The 18,794-nt window shown below is 31.7% G+C and overlaps 1 protein-coding gene across 5 annotated transcripts in view; it reads right to left on the bottom strand.

The window, feature by feature from the left end:
* The window catches only part of LOC140050974 (ras-GEF domain-containing family member 1B-like), a 77,656-nt gene that overhangs the window by 29,641 nt on the left and 29,221 nt on the right, over nucleotides 1-18,794 (bottom strand). For all 5 annotated transcript variants that reach the window (XM_072096010.1, XM_072096012.1, XM_072096011.1 and 2 more), the window contains 2 exons: nucleotides 18,706-18,765; nucleotides 12,705-12,845 (listed from right to left, as the gene is read on the bottom strand). In XM_072096010.1, coding sequence (XP_071952111.1) covers nucleotides 12,705-12,845; nucleotides 18,706-18,765 — 201 coding nt within the window. The remainder of the gene's footprint in view (nucleotides 1-12,704; nucleotides 12,846-18,705; nucleotides 18,766-18,794) is intronic.

Raw genomic sequence — 18,794 nt, 5'->3', positions numbered from 1 at the left:
TATCAAAAGGTGAATTAAATAAGCCAAAAGCCCAAATCTAATAGAGACAGTGATTATTAACTTCCCTCTAGCAGAGTGGTTGAGGCGGAATTAAGGTTTGTTTGTCAAGTATGGATGATAAATTAAATTAATAGCGTTACAATGATGTAATAAATCCTGACCACAAATATATTCCTGATTGCAAAGTTCCATTGTTGATTGCATAATGACTGAATTGTTTTTTATTATCAAGAGAAAACAAAACATTTTCCTTTGTCTATCTGGAATAAGTTCGAATACAAGTTTGTTAAGCCAAACAAGTCCTGTCTGTTTTAAAACAATGAAACTTATTTCATTCAGAATGATTTTGTCATTAAACCACAAGATGTGTCATGTAAAAGTAAAACAATGGTATAGAACTTACATTATTATATATATTGTAGTCCTACTAGCAGGCCGGAGGTAGAACCAACGAACAGCGAAACGAACTTTTCTCGCCGACGTGTCCTTATTAATATAACATCATTATTCCGTTGTATGTGATACGGTAGTAGGCCTAGATGTTTATTTTACAAATAATATAGCTTTACGTAAGAGTAATTTTTAATTTAATGTGAGAGTTAGGCAGCGATAGGATGTAAACAAACCAACTCTCATCGGCCTTCCATAACTTGAACTGCGCTGTGGGGAAATGATGACGTGATTTTAAAAACCGATTACCTGAATGACCGATTAAAGTCGTAGCAATTTTCAATTGCAACGCGATTATTTTTGTGGTTTGCGGTGACTGGAAAAAATTGATTATTTTGATTTTTTCAGCAGAAACGGACCCTAATAAATCATTGTAATTTGTATTTATTTTGAGAAGAAAGGGTGCACAACCCCATCACTATCTGCTGCTGTATATAACCTCAAAATGCAGATGATGACAATCTGCTTAGAATCTATACCATAACTCCAATGATGTTCCTCAATCCCACCAGAATGATGATAATCAATAAATACCAATCAAGACTCTCTCACTCTCTCAGTCTCAGTCGATAATTAAAGTCTTTCCCAGTTCAATGATTACCGCATATTACCAATAGGTCTTACATGCCTAATATCGAATGATTACATGCTAGAAAGATGCACAAGTCTCACTTAGTGAATGTTCAATGTATTTATTATTAAGGCAACATTTCAATTGCCTTTTTATTTCTTGCTAGTACTATTAACATTAATGTTAAAATAGTTTTAATGTGCAGTATTCTATACATTTTAGAATTATGTATGTATGTACCTGATTGATTTATACTATAAAAAATAATCAATTTTAATGTAAAATTCATTGACTGACAACCTCATTGAATTACCCATATTAATAAGAGAAATAAATAATACTTTTGAGATTAAAAATCATAAAAAATAACAAAAAGATATTTTATTCGATATCTTACACAAAAAAATTCACATGGTAGCCTACACTAAATTAGTATAAGTATTTATAATTAGACAGAATATATCATTACAGTAAGATAAATTATAGATACAAATTAGAAATGAATGGGTGTCTAGCACCTGAATTGAAGGTATAATATAAAAATAAATTATCATTTTAATCGAACACTGTAGCCAGAAAAATGGGGTCATATATGAATTGATTGAAATTTATATTTATACTGGGTAACCTCTTCAGTCCAAGACTGGTCTCCCAGAGGGCCCAGTTGGTGATCAGTGGCTGTGATGTACTAATACACCGGGGTAACCCCCTACTCGTCTCGAAAGATGTACTAGGTTCTTTAAAGTGCACACGAGCTAGATGTGTACACTGGACCTACGGTTTATAGTCCTTATCCGAGAAGACTCGTTCTACCACCAGAACCATGGAGTGAGTGAGCCTCGAACCCCTGCCGATGTTATGGCTACGTAATTACGGTTCCACTGTCTTAACCGCTCGGCCACTCACTCACTATCACCTTTTAAAAAATAGTATGAGAGGCTTAATAATATTTGAAAGTAATGATCAAGTATTCATTGGTTCATTCATTTACAATATCTTGCCCCATTAAAGCTTAGTTTACACTTGGGTTAAGGAACATTGCATTCCATGAGGCTACAGAAGGGGTAATTTACCAAACTTATTTCTGACATCAAACCTGATGTATTGTCCCCCTGAAAATATAATTCTTAACAACATTTTTGTTAAATATGCCATTTTAATGTAACATAATAGTTATCCACTTTGACCAAAAATTGGATCGAAAAAAAATGTATTTACCGTACCTGAAAAAACTGTAATTTAAAGCAAAAAATGGTCAAATTGGCTGCCAGCCAGTGGGGTTTTGGTTGAATTTTACCATTTATTTTGTCAATTTATAAGTGAAAACATTATTTTTTTATTTTTGTTTTCTATGGAAGTGATTAACTTTATTAAAACTACAAAATTACATATTCAAAGTCTGATTTAATTAATCTTCATTTTTCATGTTTTAGGGAGACAATACAGTGAGTTGATGAAAAGATACATAAATGGGTCCCCTAACCCTTAATTAAAAGGAACAATTTCAGATTCCTTTTTAACAGCAAAGAAGGGGTAATTTACCAATCTTATACTTCTCACAGGTATCTCTCTTATATCATCAAATCTGTTAAAATATAGGGAGTTGATGAAAAAAGTACATAAATGAGTAAACTTGCATAAATAAGTTTTGAGTAAAAGTGCCCTATAGCCCTTAATTAAAAGGACAATTCCTTTAACAGCAAAAACAACATTGTTATATTATAGTTATACCTTCATGATATTAAAATAATAATTTTTCAATTCTGGGATTTCAAATGTTCAATAGTAGGGAATGTTGTTTTTTTAATTTACTACCTAAATATTTTGACACAATAAATGGTTACATTTTATCCTCTGGTTACAAAAAACAGGTGATTTATTCACAAAAACTGGTTAATTCTCACAGCAGAAAAAACATCATTGTATTCTACCATGATAAAATGTTATCTTTAAAGCCCCATTCCCTACGTTTTTTAGATCTAATTTAAAATCACAAACTATATTTAATGTAAAAATAATACTATATGGTCCTATTGCGATAACTTTTTTCGTCTTTAAACGGTTAAAAATGTGAAAAATAAATCGATTCTTATAATTATAGCGGCCCGCTATAAATCCCAAAATGCATTGCGTGCGGATTGATATTTTTGTTTTTCACCTGTAATTCGCCCACTTTTCGATCGATCGTGAAGCCAAAACAAATGGAAGACTCCTAACTTTTCAGCGAAAATACCGGGTTTACCCCAATTTGTATCAACGGAGTCTGGCAAAAATAGAAAGACAATTAATGCAGCAACTATACAACGTCAGGCTAGGTATATAGCTAGCGTACGATGTTCGTACGTTATCGATGTTTACCAGCTAGGCCTACAAAACTAAGCCTAGCTAGGCTAGGCCTAAGACCGTCCACGAGAGGTCGATCGCCGCGAGCTACTTAGGTAGTGCATGTTTCTCACTTTTTATCAAAATTTACCATAAAACGTACATTTAAGACAAGGAATGACATGGTTTAATGTTTTTAAAGTGATATATATGTATTATTTTCCAAAAAACGTCCAAAATTGCAGGGAAGGGGTCTTTAAACAAAAATTTAGGAGGTACAAACAGGTGAAAGTTCACAAGAAAAACCTGACTAGGATCTACGGAATTTTCGGAATAGATAAATCATAACCAGATTTATTTATTTAGTGGTGATCTTCACACCTTAATCAATCATCCATACATTAGCAGCTAATAATAATTTAGTGGTCAGTGTGAAGAAGAATTTAAACAAATCATATACGGTAATCATGGAGTAAAGATATAATCCAAGGTCGTGTTCGTAAATAAGCGCTTAATTTCACCCATGCCTCGGGTTATAAATTGAGCGTTGTTTGTACTTGAAATATTTAACCGCTTAAATGCTTAATCGACGAATCACAAACCGGAAATTACGTTTTAAGGTCAGTTGTCTTTACAACCTACGACCCCATTTTCGCACGCTAGTTTCGTGTTGTATATTTTTTACTCGCGATCTTTCTTTACAATAACAATTACTTGCTACCTTTTACACTGCTTATCCTTGCGACAAACCTTATGCCTCTTAACGCCGATAATCCTGCCAAAATATGCCTTCTCCTGACGACCATTATTTTACTCATTGACAAAGAATTTGAGCCCAATGTTACACGACGGAAACACCACCGACCAGCTAGGCCTACTAAGCGGTCTACACCAACAAGGACAGCACCAGCTGACGATCGCTCTCGAAGCGTGTATGGAAGAGCTTCGTAGGAGAAATGACAGGCCTAGGCAGCGAACGTTTGTCAAAATTTGACACATTGCCTCTATCGGAGATTTATTATCCTCGAAGGCCGAGTATAATTGGATTATCGCTGAAATAACCTGCAAATTTGGTGAACATTTTGCCTCGAATTTTTTGTAGCCTGAGGCAAAAGTTAATTGGATCACGCGAACGGAAATCGGGAATAAGCTGGTATTTTCAACCCCTACGAACAGGCCCTCAGTGTTGAACATATCTTATAGTTATACATTATTTCTATTGGAAAATGTGATGAAATCAGAATATATATCGATGGGCCTATAGATATTAAATAGGCCCTAATGCAAGAATAACCCACTAACCCCATAGATAAATGTATGTAAAAGGTGTAAGCCAGAATTTTAATTTTTATTTTACTATCACTTTCTTTAATCACAAGATTTTTAGCATTTCACCATTACATTTTTATCAACTTCAAAACAAACAAAATTTTTGAGAACATTCATCAACAACAATCATAAATCAATTTACTTTACGGTTGGTAATAACTCATTACCAAATAAAAATTCTTACTATTTAAGTATAGTGGAAATAATTCATCAAGAAAAAAATTATATTTGTGACAAATCATATAATCCATGATTTATCAACTTCAGACTAAAGGACGCCGGACATTTATATCTGTCACTGACAGCATTGCTATAAACCCAGATCATTTGCAAAGTATTGATAATTTCATAGGTGATCTGTTCAAAGCTATATAATATGGACATTCACACATCATCAGTTATACCTCTTGTCTTGCTACATGATGCCATTTTCTCGGTTGGTTTTATGTATTGTTTGTAATGTATCATACTTTTCTATTTGCAAATTAAGAGTAAGGTATTGGCATGCTTTAAAATATGGAGGTACTATACAATTTTTATTGCTCCATGCTGTGTGTAGAAACACAACTTATAGCATTTTATGCAACTTCATGCATTAGGTATACAGTATACTGTAACACACCTAGAAGAAAGGACGATATCTGGTAACTTTTAACTAGCGGAAAAGGCTAAATGCTTTATGAGGTGGATGACATAACCTATGATACTGACGCTAATACACCTGTACATCATTGTCATAGTTGATTAGAACAACTCAAGAAAATTTTCTTCATATTCAACTCTTATACATATTTAAATTAATTAAAATTGATAAAGATAATATTGCTGTGTAGTGCTGTCACAAACGCTTAAAATTCACCAATCTTTGCAAAAAGTGAAAGAATGCTTGCAAAATTGAAATGAAATTAAAAATCAAAGATGATCGACACTTATTGTAGGAATCAATAAGCATGTTCAAACCAGATATATTTAATTTTTTATGTTTTTTTCCCGGAAATATAAAGATACGGTATTACAATTGTCTAATTTTCATCTTTATATTATCATACTATTACTATCAATTTGCACTGAACAATTCACTTTTGGTATTAAGCCAAAAGATGTAATTTATATGAAACATATGTTTATAATTTACCTCCACCTGTGTGAATCTAATAACTATCCTACTCATCAACTAAACTCTCAAAGGATGTAAATAAATTAGTAATAGTATAGTTCGTATTCACAGCGTGTAACTACCGGGTATATATGTGTCTTACAAATTATCCAGTAATAAACTGCACTTTCAGAATACCTAAAGCGTTTTCCATTAATCGAGGTACATCGACTACGATCCCTGGAAGAAATCCTATAGGGATTATATAAATTGCATTCATTTGTATTACCAGCGTGAATCTTGTTCTACTCCTTCCAAAATTGAAGTTAGAAGCCTGTTTGATGCTAAGTTGCATAAAACGCTATAAGTTGTGTTTCTTCACACAGCATGGAGGAATCAAAATAGTATAGTACCTTCATACTTCACAGCATGCAAGATATCCAAATACCTACAAATGCAAATTGTTCACCACCACCTGATACTAATTCTTCAAAGTAATAAAATAGTTCCTGGCTAACATTTTAAAAAGTTGATATCTTTGAATCAGCTTTACATACATATTCTTTGAAAGATAACTATAGGCCTAAATAATTCTAAAAGGATAGTTTTCTTAAAACCCACAATGAACAGAAATTTGCATTTGTATTTGTAAGAAATAAAAGAAAACTTTAAAATTTGATTTGATGTTTTAATATTCTTGATACATTGTTACATCATTGGTTTGGCTTTTATGTTCTGTTCATAAAATGCTGAATATATTTTAATTGCCATAGATTAGAATTTAGTTAAAATAAAATTAACAGAACTCATTCTACTTTTCAAAACACCTGGTATATCAGTGTGTGGTCAGCATCATGAAGTAAATTGGACATCAATGGTCAAACAATTACAGTAAAAAGGCATGAATGTTTTAACAATTATGGTCTTTATAGCAATTTATTCAACAACATACTTGACCTTTGTTTTATGCATCTGAAACTAGTCCCAAACTATTGCTATTCTATTTGTTTAAATGAACCTTGGTATGCCTACCATTAAATAAAAGTTAATTATTGACAATTAATAATATTGATAATATAATTACTGAAAACTGAAGAAGATCAGGGCCACAAGAATAACCTTTGGATATTGTTGATGGTTACAATTGGCCAGTGATAAATATGATAGGTCCAAAATGACCAACAATCAGACACTTATTACATGTTTTATTAAACAATTTCTGATGATCAACTTGTAAGCAAGTTACTATGAGCTTATAAACAACAAAATCTCTTTTTCGTAATGTGGAAAAAAACCAATAGGTTATTAGAAAATGTGAAAAGAGTATGAAGTATATTTAAGTGAAATTTTTATTTTTGGTTCCGATCTTCTTTCGAATTGTGAAAATGCTTTATTGTTTTATTATGTACAACAATTTCTTGTTAATTCTGAAAGATTTGATTGACATTTAGTTTTTTGTTGTATGTTAATCTGAGGCGCCTTGAAGCTAAGGTGGTTCCACCTTGTCAGGCGCCTTGTGTAATATACTGAATAACAAAAAATAAAATATGCAATTTATGCAGTATACAGTACACCTCTTTGGAACTCTACTATTCAAGGGACACCCATATTTTAGATCATATAAATGTTTAATGCATTTATTTCAACGAAGTCTTATATCAATTTGAGTATCCTAAATGCTGTACATTATGCATACAGTATATTAATATTTATAATACAATCATGCTTTCTAAAATACACATAAATGAAGATTCTATAAAATTTAATGTCATAAATTACTTGGTTGCCATCAGCGAAGTAGAACACTCTTCCGAAGAACCCTAGAGAGATACAGGAGTATGCATAGATGAATTCATAATGAAGAGGGAAAAAATTAAACATACAGAAAAGAAATGTATCAACCTACGAAATGAGGTGTGATGGGTGTTGACAGAATATTTGGAAGGGGACAGGGAAATTTCACCATACCATTATAGTACTATAAAGCCTAAAAAAGGTTGTGCTGTTAAATGTAATGGCCATATGGGTATGGTTATAGTACACATAAAAACATTGTTTTCAGTTTAAAAAATCTTGTACGAAAACATTACAGTAGCTATGTCAATGCATTGAGAAAAACAGCTCAAACTTGTTTATAGTTTGTGAAATATAAGGGTGTGGTAGACATCAACAAAACTACTTTCTAGAAGAAGAACCAGATAGCAAAAGTTATTGATGAATTAATAAAATAATTATCAATTCAGAATTTGTGTTTCGCTTGGAATCAATTGAAATTGGGATAAACTTGAATTTGCAGATATCAATAATCAAATAACGAACCAAACAGAATCAAAAGTAAGAAATTAATAATATTGATTTGGGGGTTTTTTTTGGTAGGATATTAAATTAATTTTGAAGGATACAATTCAATGTTAAGTGCATTTTCACTTGCATAATATTCGATCCTGTGTAGAATTTCAGAAATTATACGAAGCCACTAAAAGTATATATACATTGCAAGTCCGTAAGGAATATGAAGTTGATAATGAACCAATCAATCAAACATATCAAGTTAACAATACTGTGAAATTGAAGTAAAGTAAATAATGGATGTAGGAATCTATTGCTCATTTTTCTACAGGAGTTAAATACACTCAATCTGTGTTCAAACACAAAAATATGGTTATTAAACATTTTATAAACCTGTTTTAATACACTACTGAAGCTAGAAAAAAGGTTAGATGATTTTTGGAAAACAGATCTAGGCGAAATAATATTGTTCTATTGGGTGTGTGTGAAGGTTTGGAAAACTCTTTGGACTGTACTTAAGTATTTTTAGATATAGTTAAATTGCTTTTTTATTTCTGTCACTGGTCTATCCAATGTTACCTTCCGAAATCTATCAGAGTGAAAGTTATTTTATTTTATTTATTTTATTTATTTTATTTATTTTATCAAAGAATATAAATAGGTAAAGAATCAACAGTACGCGCTGTTATACATAGAAGGATAGGAAACGCGGACGCTTATTCATGGACGCGTAAGAATCCAGCAGCCGAACGACGGCGGGCTCTAGATATGGTTCCCGTCTAATCCCACGTTTCGATGGATCGTGATGATCTGATGTGTTCTCGCGTCTGTGCTCTACTAATTTTGATATTATTAATATTTTGATAATCATTTTGATAAATAATCATCGTTTGCATTTTTATAGATATTTACAATAAAAGTTTTACCTTACCCACGCCTGAAGGTGGCGCACTTCTTCTAGTGAAAAGGAAATGCGCCACCTTCAGGCGTAGGCAAATAGTAACCCGGATGTGGTTTACACCACCAACGGAACTGTTGTATCTTCTCCTTTTATTATCTTTGATTTTATTCAGTTGTCAACCAACAGCGATGAAACCGCCACTAACAGATGTACCTATCAAAGTTGCAATGGATGCAGTGATAAAGTGGTCCGGTTTTTTGCAAGAAAAGGGAACAATCTCTGTTCAAGCCATTGGGTTGTCAAAAGCCTTTGTGAAAAACTGGTCAGGTTGAAACCTTACCAACCATCAGGGAAAAATTTCATTTGAAAATTTTGTTTAGCAAAATTGCTAATCAAACTGATTTTTTAGTCAAGAAACATAGTTTTGTATTGTATTTTTTGCTACACAATTGTAGAAATGTGTAGCAAAAAGGTTGTTTTGTATAGATTTTTGCTATGCTACACTGGCAAAATTATTCCCTGACCATACTGCTGGCTATTTACAGGTACATCAGAGGAACAGTATATTGATATGTTGAATTAGCTAACTTTATTCTAAACACACTTGGATATTGAAATAATTTGATCTACGGTAAAAAGTAAAAAATCTATTTACTTTTACTGCAGAAAATATGGTGGTGATATACTCTCCTCCCTTAGCTAATTCCAGTGGTGTAACACAGGGGACAAAGGCGTCTGGTTTAGCATTTCTAAAAAGCCCTCCAACCCTGGGTAGTTGAATTGGGGCTGCTCATGCTCTGGGGCCGCTTAAGCTCTGGGGACCCTGCGATTAGCTCTTATGCCACTGGCTAAGTTCAACACTGAGCATAGTACCTACTTTTTATTTTGAATAAGATCATATAAAATTCCTTTTTCGTAGTAATAAATTTAAAACAGGCTTTTCCTTTACATGTACTTTTAATATAGGTCAGCGACCTATTTATTACAGTTTTGTCAGTTACCGTAATAATGCACAATTACACTAATCATACTCATACTATGATAATAGGTCTATGAACTACTTATGTACTTTAAAACTCTTGATTAACCAATATAATACAGGCACATTAATTACGCATTTGACTTGAGAAATTTTTTGTTGGATTTTAATGAATTACTGTATTACATCTATTTATCGGTTATTTAGATTTTATAAGTAAGTAAGTAAGTAATATTTATTGCTTTCCAAATACAGTACAAATAAATAAAACAGTATAATGTAAATGAAATAAAAAGAGAAACATTATATGTATAAGAATAGTAAATTATAGAAAACAAGTTTATTTAATGACTTTCAAATTAAACCAGTAGATGCAATATTATAAATTAAAATTTCAATTATTATTTCATCTTGATTGAATGCATTTTAGAAATGCATGGCAATTTTAATTGTGTTTTATATTTTTGACCTCACAAGTATTAAAGCCAATGTCTTGTGTTTCTAACTTTTTAAAGTTTCCACTTAATGTCAGAATTCTGCAGTGATCATTTCCTTACCTCCCAGACAAATTCCTTTCCGATAAAGACCTATAAAGTATTTGATGTGCGTTTCCTGCTGGTACTGGAGACATTATAATCTTTTTTAAGATGCACTTAAAGTCATTTAAGACAAACACTTTAAGCAAATGGTTCCTTTACTATTAAAAGCCTTGAGTTAAAGTAAGGTAAAAGGAATGCATTGTGATGATAGGATTTAAGCAGGTGCCACTGGTATGTTCTAAACTAAAATACTAAAAACGTTAAGTTAAACATAGCTAATAGTACATGATATTCGAAATTGTCCAGTTTTTTACTGTATATACTATGCTTCATTCAAGATCGGATACAAATATATTTTCCTTAAACGCATACAAGAGATGTGAAATTTGTTTAAATGTATCTGTGTATCCATCGGTATCCACAAACAAGATGATGCTGATGATGGTACATGTTTAGGCTCTTTCCGACCCAGACAGCCTCCCATAATTAGCACATCATAAAACAATCCACTATGAGGTTGATTCATACTGTATTTTGTGTACACAGGGACCCTATAGCTTTACAATTATTGTTCCTTAAGCTCTGTCTACACTATCAAACTTTATGTGACAACAAATGTGATGTGCCCATATATGGACATGATGTTTTCATACCACTACCATATTTGGGCATATCACTACCATATATTGATAGCTCCTTCACCCAGCAGCATAAGCAGGCGCTATACTAAATTACATCGCAATATCTCCTTCAGTTTATTTTGTCATTTTAATATTTTTTGACATCAACAAGGACAATCTATCCAGGGTTCTTAGTAAATATTCATAATTAAACACTGAACAATTCTTATAGTACAAATTTGCGTTAAGGTCATTGCTTTTGCAGACAAATATCAAACGTAACCTTGATTAACAAACATTGCACAATAAATATCTTTTGACAGAAAACGCTATTTATTAGTTACTACTAATCACTATTAAAAGTCAACACTGAACTTGAAAATTTGATTGGCAATGTCATTCATTACAAATAAAAAACAACTTTGTCATTAACGCTTGACAATAAAGTTTAATACTAACAGAGGTTTTCTGTTTTGGCAGAGACAAAATGTTAATGAAAATCATTCAATGGTCCTCTAAATAAAAAAATATATAAAAAACAACTTTATCATTAATGCGTGACAATAAAGCTTAATAAAACTCTTCTGTTTTGGCAAAACATACTCTTAATGAATCAATCAATGGTTCTCTAATAACATTTGTTTATTTGACCTAATAAAACTCAATCAGCTTTAAAAAAAAATGAAAATTCATTTTTAAAAGACAAAATGGAATGTTAGATTAAAGAATAAACAATGCAAGTGTGGATTAATACGATGCATCACACAACAGCAACATTAAAGATGAAATGTCTCTCCCTACAACTTAATGATATGAAATACACTATCACACCATGTCACATGATATAAATACAATATTATTCGGCTGCGTGTTTTACAATATCAACATGAAATGAAAGGATGTGTAGAGAGACTAGATCCATCATCTGTGCTATCATCAATGCCAAATTCCTGATATCTAAGATAATTTACACTAATGTAAATTTTCCATTCAGGGTCGAAGATTTCTAATCTAATAAAAGCAAAGACGACTTAGCATGGATTTCAGTAATACTATTCAACGATTTGTCTAGTGTTAGATTTTCAAAGTAATGTAACCTTATTGATATATTTCATCTAAATGATCAATTTATTTCTAGGATACTGTGGTCAGAAATCCATCTGTCCCGTAGCAGCGCCATCAGACTTTAAACGTCTCCATCAACCATATAATTAGCTACTAACATAGATTATACGTGTTTCAGAATCATAAAAAGTGTTAGTCAGTGGATCAATCACACAAGAAAATATCTATACAAAGAATATTTCATTGAAACGATCGCATTACTCAGTGCCTGTGTTTGTGTGTGTTGAGCATGGATCCATGACATTATGCGCCATCTATAGCAATTCACATGCTGAAGATTACCAAGCTTAATCACCAACAAATGCATGATACGCACGTTTCTCAATATTCTCAGATTTTGTTATCGACACTATGGGCGTCAGCTAGAACTTTTGATGATAGGTTTAAGTTGTAAATATTGTTATACCAACTGACACAATCACTTTGTATATAAAACTAAAATTTCTCGTACCGAAGTTAACACAAAAACTATTAATGACTTACTTTGTCTTTCTCGACTTCTTCTGACTCTTGCGTGGAAGATGTCTCGGAGGTTGTATGTCCATTGCACAATGTCGGTGTTGTACTCTCTCCTTCTACAGCTTTGAAAATATTAGCAAAAGATGGAGTTTGAGGCATACTTCTCTGTGAACAAAAAAAAGATAAACATAGACATTCATTCTTATTTCTGTATTAATATTCAAATGAGTGCTTCATATAGGTAGCACTCAAGACATTCTAAACAAAGTCTTCAGAATGCTGATATGTAGGACCTGAACCAACCATTATGCATCTTTCTTATATTTTAATCCTTGCAACATTAGATTCTTATATCAAAATGGGGAAAAGATATTATCAGGATTTGTACATTATAATAGCTTATATGATGAATATTTAATATATTATTTCTTTTTTGTATTTAATCTATGTTTTTAAATCTGTAACTTTATTTTTAAAATCCTACAAAATTCTTTTATTGACATTTCCAGATATTAAATGGACCCTGCTTAAAACAACTTCTATGGGTTAATTATTTATGGTTTATATTTAATTTAAGTAAAATAGAAATCAAATAAGGATTATAAATCAATATTATAAATACAGAGAAAATGTATATCTTATTGACAATGCCTTCTACAGTTTTTATTAATACTAATAAAAATACAGGTCTTAAAACTTTATGGATATTTGTGTGTGCCAAGGCTGACCTGTGTAGAAAATTGAATTTGAATTTAACAAGAATTTTTTTTTTCGGCTTCGCTACTGCATCATCACCGTTTAATTAGAAACCGAAGGTTGTCAAGCAACCAGACCAGATAGCTGTCATTACAGCAGTTCAACTTGGAAAGGAACGTAATTAAAATTTTCAGAGTGAAGAAAGGTTTCAAGATGACATTAACTGATGTCACATGTCAACCGCCTGCAGCGACCTCTCCTGAGTTGACATCTATATACAGGTCACATAATAATGAACTGAATACATCATTTTTGGCATATAAAATATTTGACTTACATGATGGTAGTAGTAGTGTCAGAATTGAAAATTTAATGACACCAAAAACAATTCATAATATTTTACGATTAAATAAAACATTTGTGGAACACAAATGAGCACAAAATATAGAATTTAGTTTTATTTTATTTACTTGTTCACTTTGGTAACCAAAAGGATTGAATCAAAAGGATTGAATCAACATGATTGAACCTACAGGATTGAATCTACGGGATTGAATCTACAGGATTGAATCAACAGGATTGAATCAACAGAATTGAATCAACAGGATTTAATCAACCAGATTGAATCAGCATGATTGAATCTACAGGATTGAATACACAGGATTAAATGTACAGGATTAAATCAACAGGATTGAAGCAGCATGATTCAATCTGCAGGATTGAATCAACAGGATTGAACCTACAGGATTGAATCAACAGGATTGAATCAACAGGATTGAATCTACTGGATTAAATCAAAGCACTCCATGCTTAAGCCCTGTTGAAAATAAAATTATTATTAACATGCTGCAAACTCCATTGTTTTCAAAAACTTTTTCATCATACTTATTTTTTATAAAATTATATGCTTCTTCCAGAGGACCAAACTTAAAGTCTTGGCTTAATGCGTCCTCACGCAATTATATTTATTAATTTATCAAATGTTCTGTATATTGTACTGTGTGAAGCAATAAACTCGGACTTGAATTGATATGCAATGAAGTTTAAAATACAAACTACTGTGTGCTATATAAAGTGCTATTTTTAGAGATTTGTATTACGCAGTCGCAACTCAACATCACACTTCATTCCTAAAATCCATGCAAAGCAAAAAGCAATTCATTTTTGATAGTTTGTGGTTAAGAAACCAATTTAAACATTAACTTTAGGTCATAAATCGTTACTCAGTTCACACAATAAAGTTCTCATTACCGCATTACAATAGCCGCCTGGTTGCAATTACTTTTTATCTTCCTTTCTGACACACCGAGTAGTCATCAATCTCTACCGCCTTTCAACAAAGCCGAAAAAATAATTTACTTGAACTCATTCGTTTGCCAACTTAATTTCTCCACATACTTCCAAGTCTCAATAAATATAAATAAATATATTTAATATACCAACAGATACACTATAATTCAAGTATATTTTAACAATTCTTAAAAATACAGTAAAATTCTTTATAATTATGCCAGATAAATAAATATATATAAAATGTTGATTGTATAATAAACCACTGCAAATCATAATGGAGAGTCCTGCCAAATGGCATGCATACATACTCATGGAGATATACCTCCATGCTATAGAGGGTGCTATTTTGACTTGATAATTGAAAATTTTTTATTATATGGCAAGAATTTTTTGTTATTAATTAGTTTGTAGCATGTAATTTGTACCAAACTTTTTTATAAAAACATAGTTCATCATAAAATAGAATTAAATTTAAATGAAATCAAATAAATGTTTAATACAACGATTTTCATCTGTAATTTGTATATATAGGTATTTTAAAATGTTTTGGTACATGTAGAGTGATACCAGATTTTATTCAAATTGACAGTGAAGGAAATTGGGAACTGATATGCAGTATTTTTCAATGAAATTAGACTCATAAATTGTCAACAAAAATACATTTTCATTTTCAAAACAAAATTAAAAGCATTTGTGCTTCAAAATATCCTAACATTAAAATACAAATACAGTATATAGGTCTTACAAATTTCCATCAATAAACATGTCTGTGTGTGTGACTGTGTCCATGTGACAAACTGACAAAGCTAATAAGGCAGTAATACAAGTGTCCTGCTATTTTCAACACACAAAGTGGAGAGCATTTTATCTGAAAACACAGTTGAGTAGGTGTGTGTTAATCCTGCACCATTTAATTATTGTTGATGTGACCCGCTAATCCCAGTCTATTATCAAAATTCAGCAGAGTTACAGCCAATTAAGCCTAGGATAATTTTAATTTAGGATTTTCCAGTAGCTCATCACTATAAATGACTATTTTATTAGCCAATGTCCTTATCTGAATTTGGAAACAAACACATATCTAGAGCCTGGTAACATTTCTTTACAGACTCATTGCACAAATTGCATAATCATGGATCTAGATTTTACTATTGAATACCTCGTAATAGTGATATTTTAAAATGATGTAAAATGTTGGATGGCATTTAGCAATTAAGATTAACAATGGGAAAGTTTGGACTTTCACGTATGTTGGCTTAAAACTGATCATTCATCCCTCAATGAATTCTTTGGTAAATTGTTCAATAGAACGTGATTGCCCACACAAACATACCAGTCTGTCAGACAAAATATATTCTGCAGCAACTATTTTATTGCAGCAAGCCTATAGGATTTTAAAAAGCAGTGATGAGTAATGCAATGGACAAAGGCCCCTCGTTTAGTACTCCAAAGGAGCCCTCCAATGGCGGGTAGTTTGGGCTGCTCATGCTCTGGGTCGCTAAAGCTCTGGGGACCCTGGGTTTAGCCAATAAGCACTCGTAGCCTGTATGCTATAATGTTGAAAAGATCTCTGTAAACATATTTAAAGTCAAATCAGTCAATTCAATAGATTTAATAGTAAAATTGTTTGAGTCTGAAACATGTTCATTTTTTATATTACAAAACAAAATTCAGTTGCAAATTATAGTTTGATTTAGTGCCTCAAATTTGTAACATCAATGAGCACAAGACTTTGACAGCTATAATTCTGTCACTTAACAATACAGACGCATTTTGTAGAAAACTCAGCACAAGGTTAGACACACTTTCTATTGTCTGCTGTTTATTCCACCAACCTATTTCATTTAAAATAGTTTGACTTGATTTAATCGAAATAGGGCCTTGTAATTTGAATGATTCTTTTCTAAGTTGTTGGTTTTTATCACTCAGCAATATTTGTATGTCAACTGAGTCACAAGGTTAAACTCTACTTTATTTCCTATTGTCACCCTATTTCTGGAATTCCGAAATATATAGGATGTTCAGATGGTAGTAGTAAATGCTAAAACTTGTGTTGGAACAGAGTAACTCTAGCATTTACAAAACAAGTTTTATTACTATATTGGCATATTTTTTATAAAATAAGTGCTTTGAACATTAATGATCTTTGGTTAAATCTGGCATACGTTCTCTTTTTTAAATGCCCAAAAGTATTCTCTAAATCAACATTATTATTTATTTTTACAACACAGTAATATTGTCTGTGAACGAATGTAGACAACTTACAAATGTTTGTAAAAGGAAGTATAAGAGTATGACTCAGTTTACAAATGTTTCCACGACAATTAGTGAGCATAGCCTCAAGTGCAAACTCCTGGGAATGTCAATAAAAGAAGACTCCGGTAATTTAGCGTGTGCAGCTTTTTGCTGACATGATTACTCATACATGGAAGAAACCATAAATGAAACCGCTAAAATTAGTAATAGCCAGGTGTTCGTAATAACAGAACGATTCGGGTACACCTAAGGGTTATTTGAACGTAGTGGCTGTCCTTTATGACATGTTTACATACAGAGTTTAATCATTGGTTGAATCCTGAACAAAAATATGGATATTCAACTCCATATAAGGAACCACGAGGCAGAGAAAATGTAAATGTGTTTGATATCAGATATGAGCAAAACCAAAATGATAAAATCAGTATCAATATAACAGAAACAGTCTCTATCCATAAGACTTTTTGGTAGTTTAGTTCTTACAAATGAATAAAGTATAACGTATTTTGTGAATTCAATTTTTTCAATATTTCTATCCAATAATAACTTTTTTTTAAATAGTCAATTTAGGTTTTATAACTAATATGTATTACCATGCTATTAACACAAATGGTAAAATGTTTAATTATACAATGTTACATAAACTCTATTCAGAATGGTAACTTAAAAGTCTGAAAAGTCTCGTGTCTAAATAAAGTTTATATATATATATATATAAATAGAGGGCTCACTTCCAATTTGAATAACAAGACAAATCATATTCATGGAATTCTTTGTGATCTGGTAGCGCTTACTTTTCTTTGTAGTTCATTATTATGTAACACATATAAGAAGGCTCTCTATGTTCTTAATTGATTCTCTTTCAACTTAATCACATCAGATTGCGTGTAAAGCATTAGCTTTTTTTCGTTTTCAGTACATGGATGCGCATATCAAGTATAAATATTGGCGCTTTGAGAGATTCACTTTTTTTTGCCGGAGCCGGAGCAAAGCTGGACTGGAGTAGGTGTAAAAAACTCTGATTCCTATATTTGATGGTGCCCTGCCTTAAACATTCAACATGCTATGTTTAATTTACATTTTTGTTTTATTCAAACATCTTTAAAAAGAGAGTAACCCTTCCAGTTTAGCTCAATGGATTAAGTGATATTCAGTGGCCCTCTTTAATGAAATTAAAATATATTTAAACAATTAACAATATCAAGCAATTATCATAAACATTAAATTAGGAATAATATCAGAATTAATATATAATATACTATAAGATATAGTATAGATAATGATCATCCTGAGTTTAATATATTTAACAACGTGCTATACGGCTATGCACAACAAGATTGGGGCATAGCTACGTGCAGCATCATGAAAACGAAATTTTGAGATTCACTTTTACTTGCCAGAGCCGGAGCGGATCTGGACTAGAGCAGGTGTAAAAGATGCTTTATTTGATGGTGACCTGCCTTAAACATTTAACATGCTATGTTTAATTAGTGTTTCATTTTGATACCGTCGCCATGTTAAAAATTGGAATAAATGGGACCCGTAATTTCACCTATTCTACACAATGATGATTATCAAACATTCAGAGTTCAATATAATATTCAAGAAACACAACAAAGGGAAAATTTGGAATGGGATTGTCCAACCAAAAACAAACCTGTTTTATTATCTGTAAACGAGAGTAATAATGTAACTACTAAAAGTGTGTTATCATTAAAAGACAAAGCATTGACAAACAAAGTGATCTATTTCAGGAAGAACATTGCTGGTAGGGACTTACCCTCTTATTTTCGTCTCTAGCAGGAGACTTATCTTTAGCAAGTGTTCCAAATATACTTGGCTGAAAGAATAAAATTCATAAATAATGTT

This window comes from Antedon mediterranea, chromosome 6 (assembly GCF_964355755.1).
Source record: "Antedon mediterranea chromosome 6, ecAntMedi1.1, whole genome shotgun sequence".
Lineage (NCBI taxonomy): Eukaryota > Metazoa > Echinodermata > Crinoidea > Comatulida > Antedonidae > Antedon > Antedon mediterranea.
Note: the sequence above shows the minus strand (reverse complement) of the source record. Positions and strands in the feature narration are given on the sequence as shown.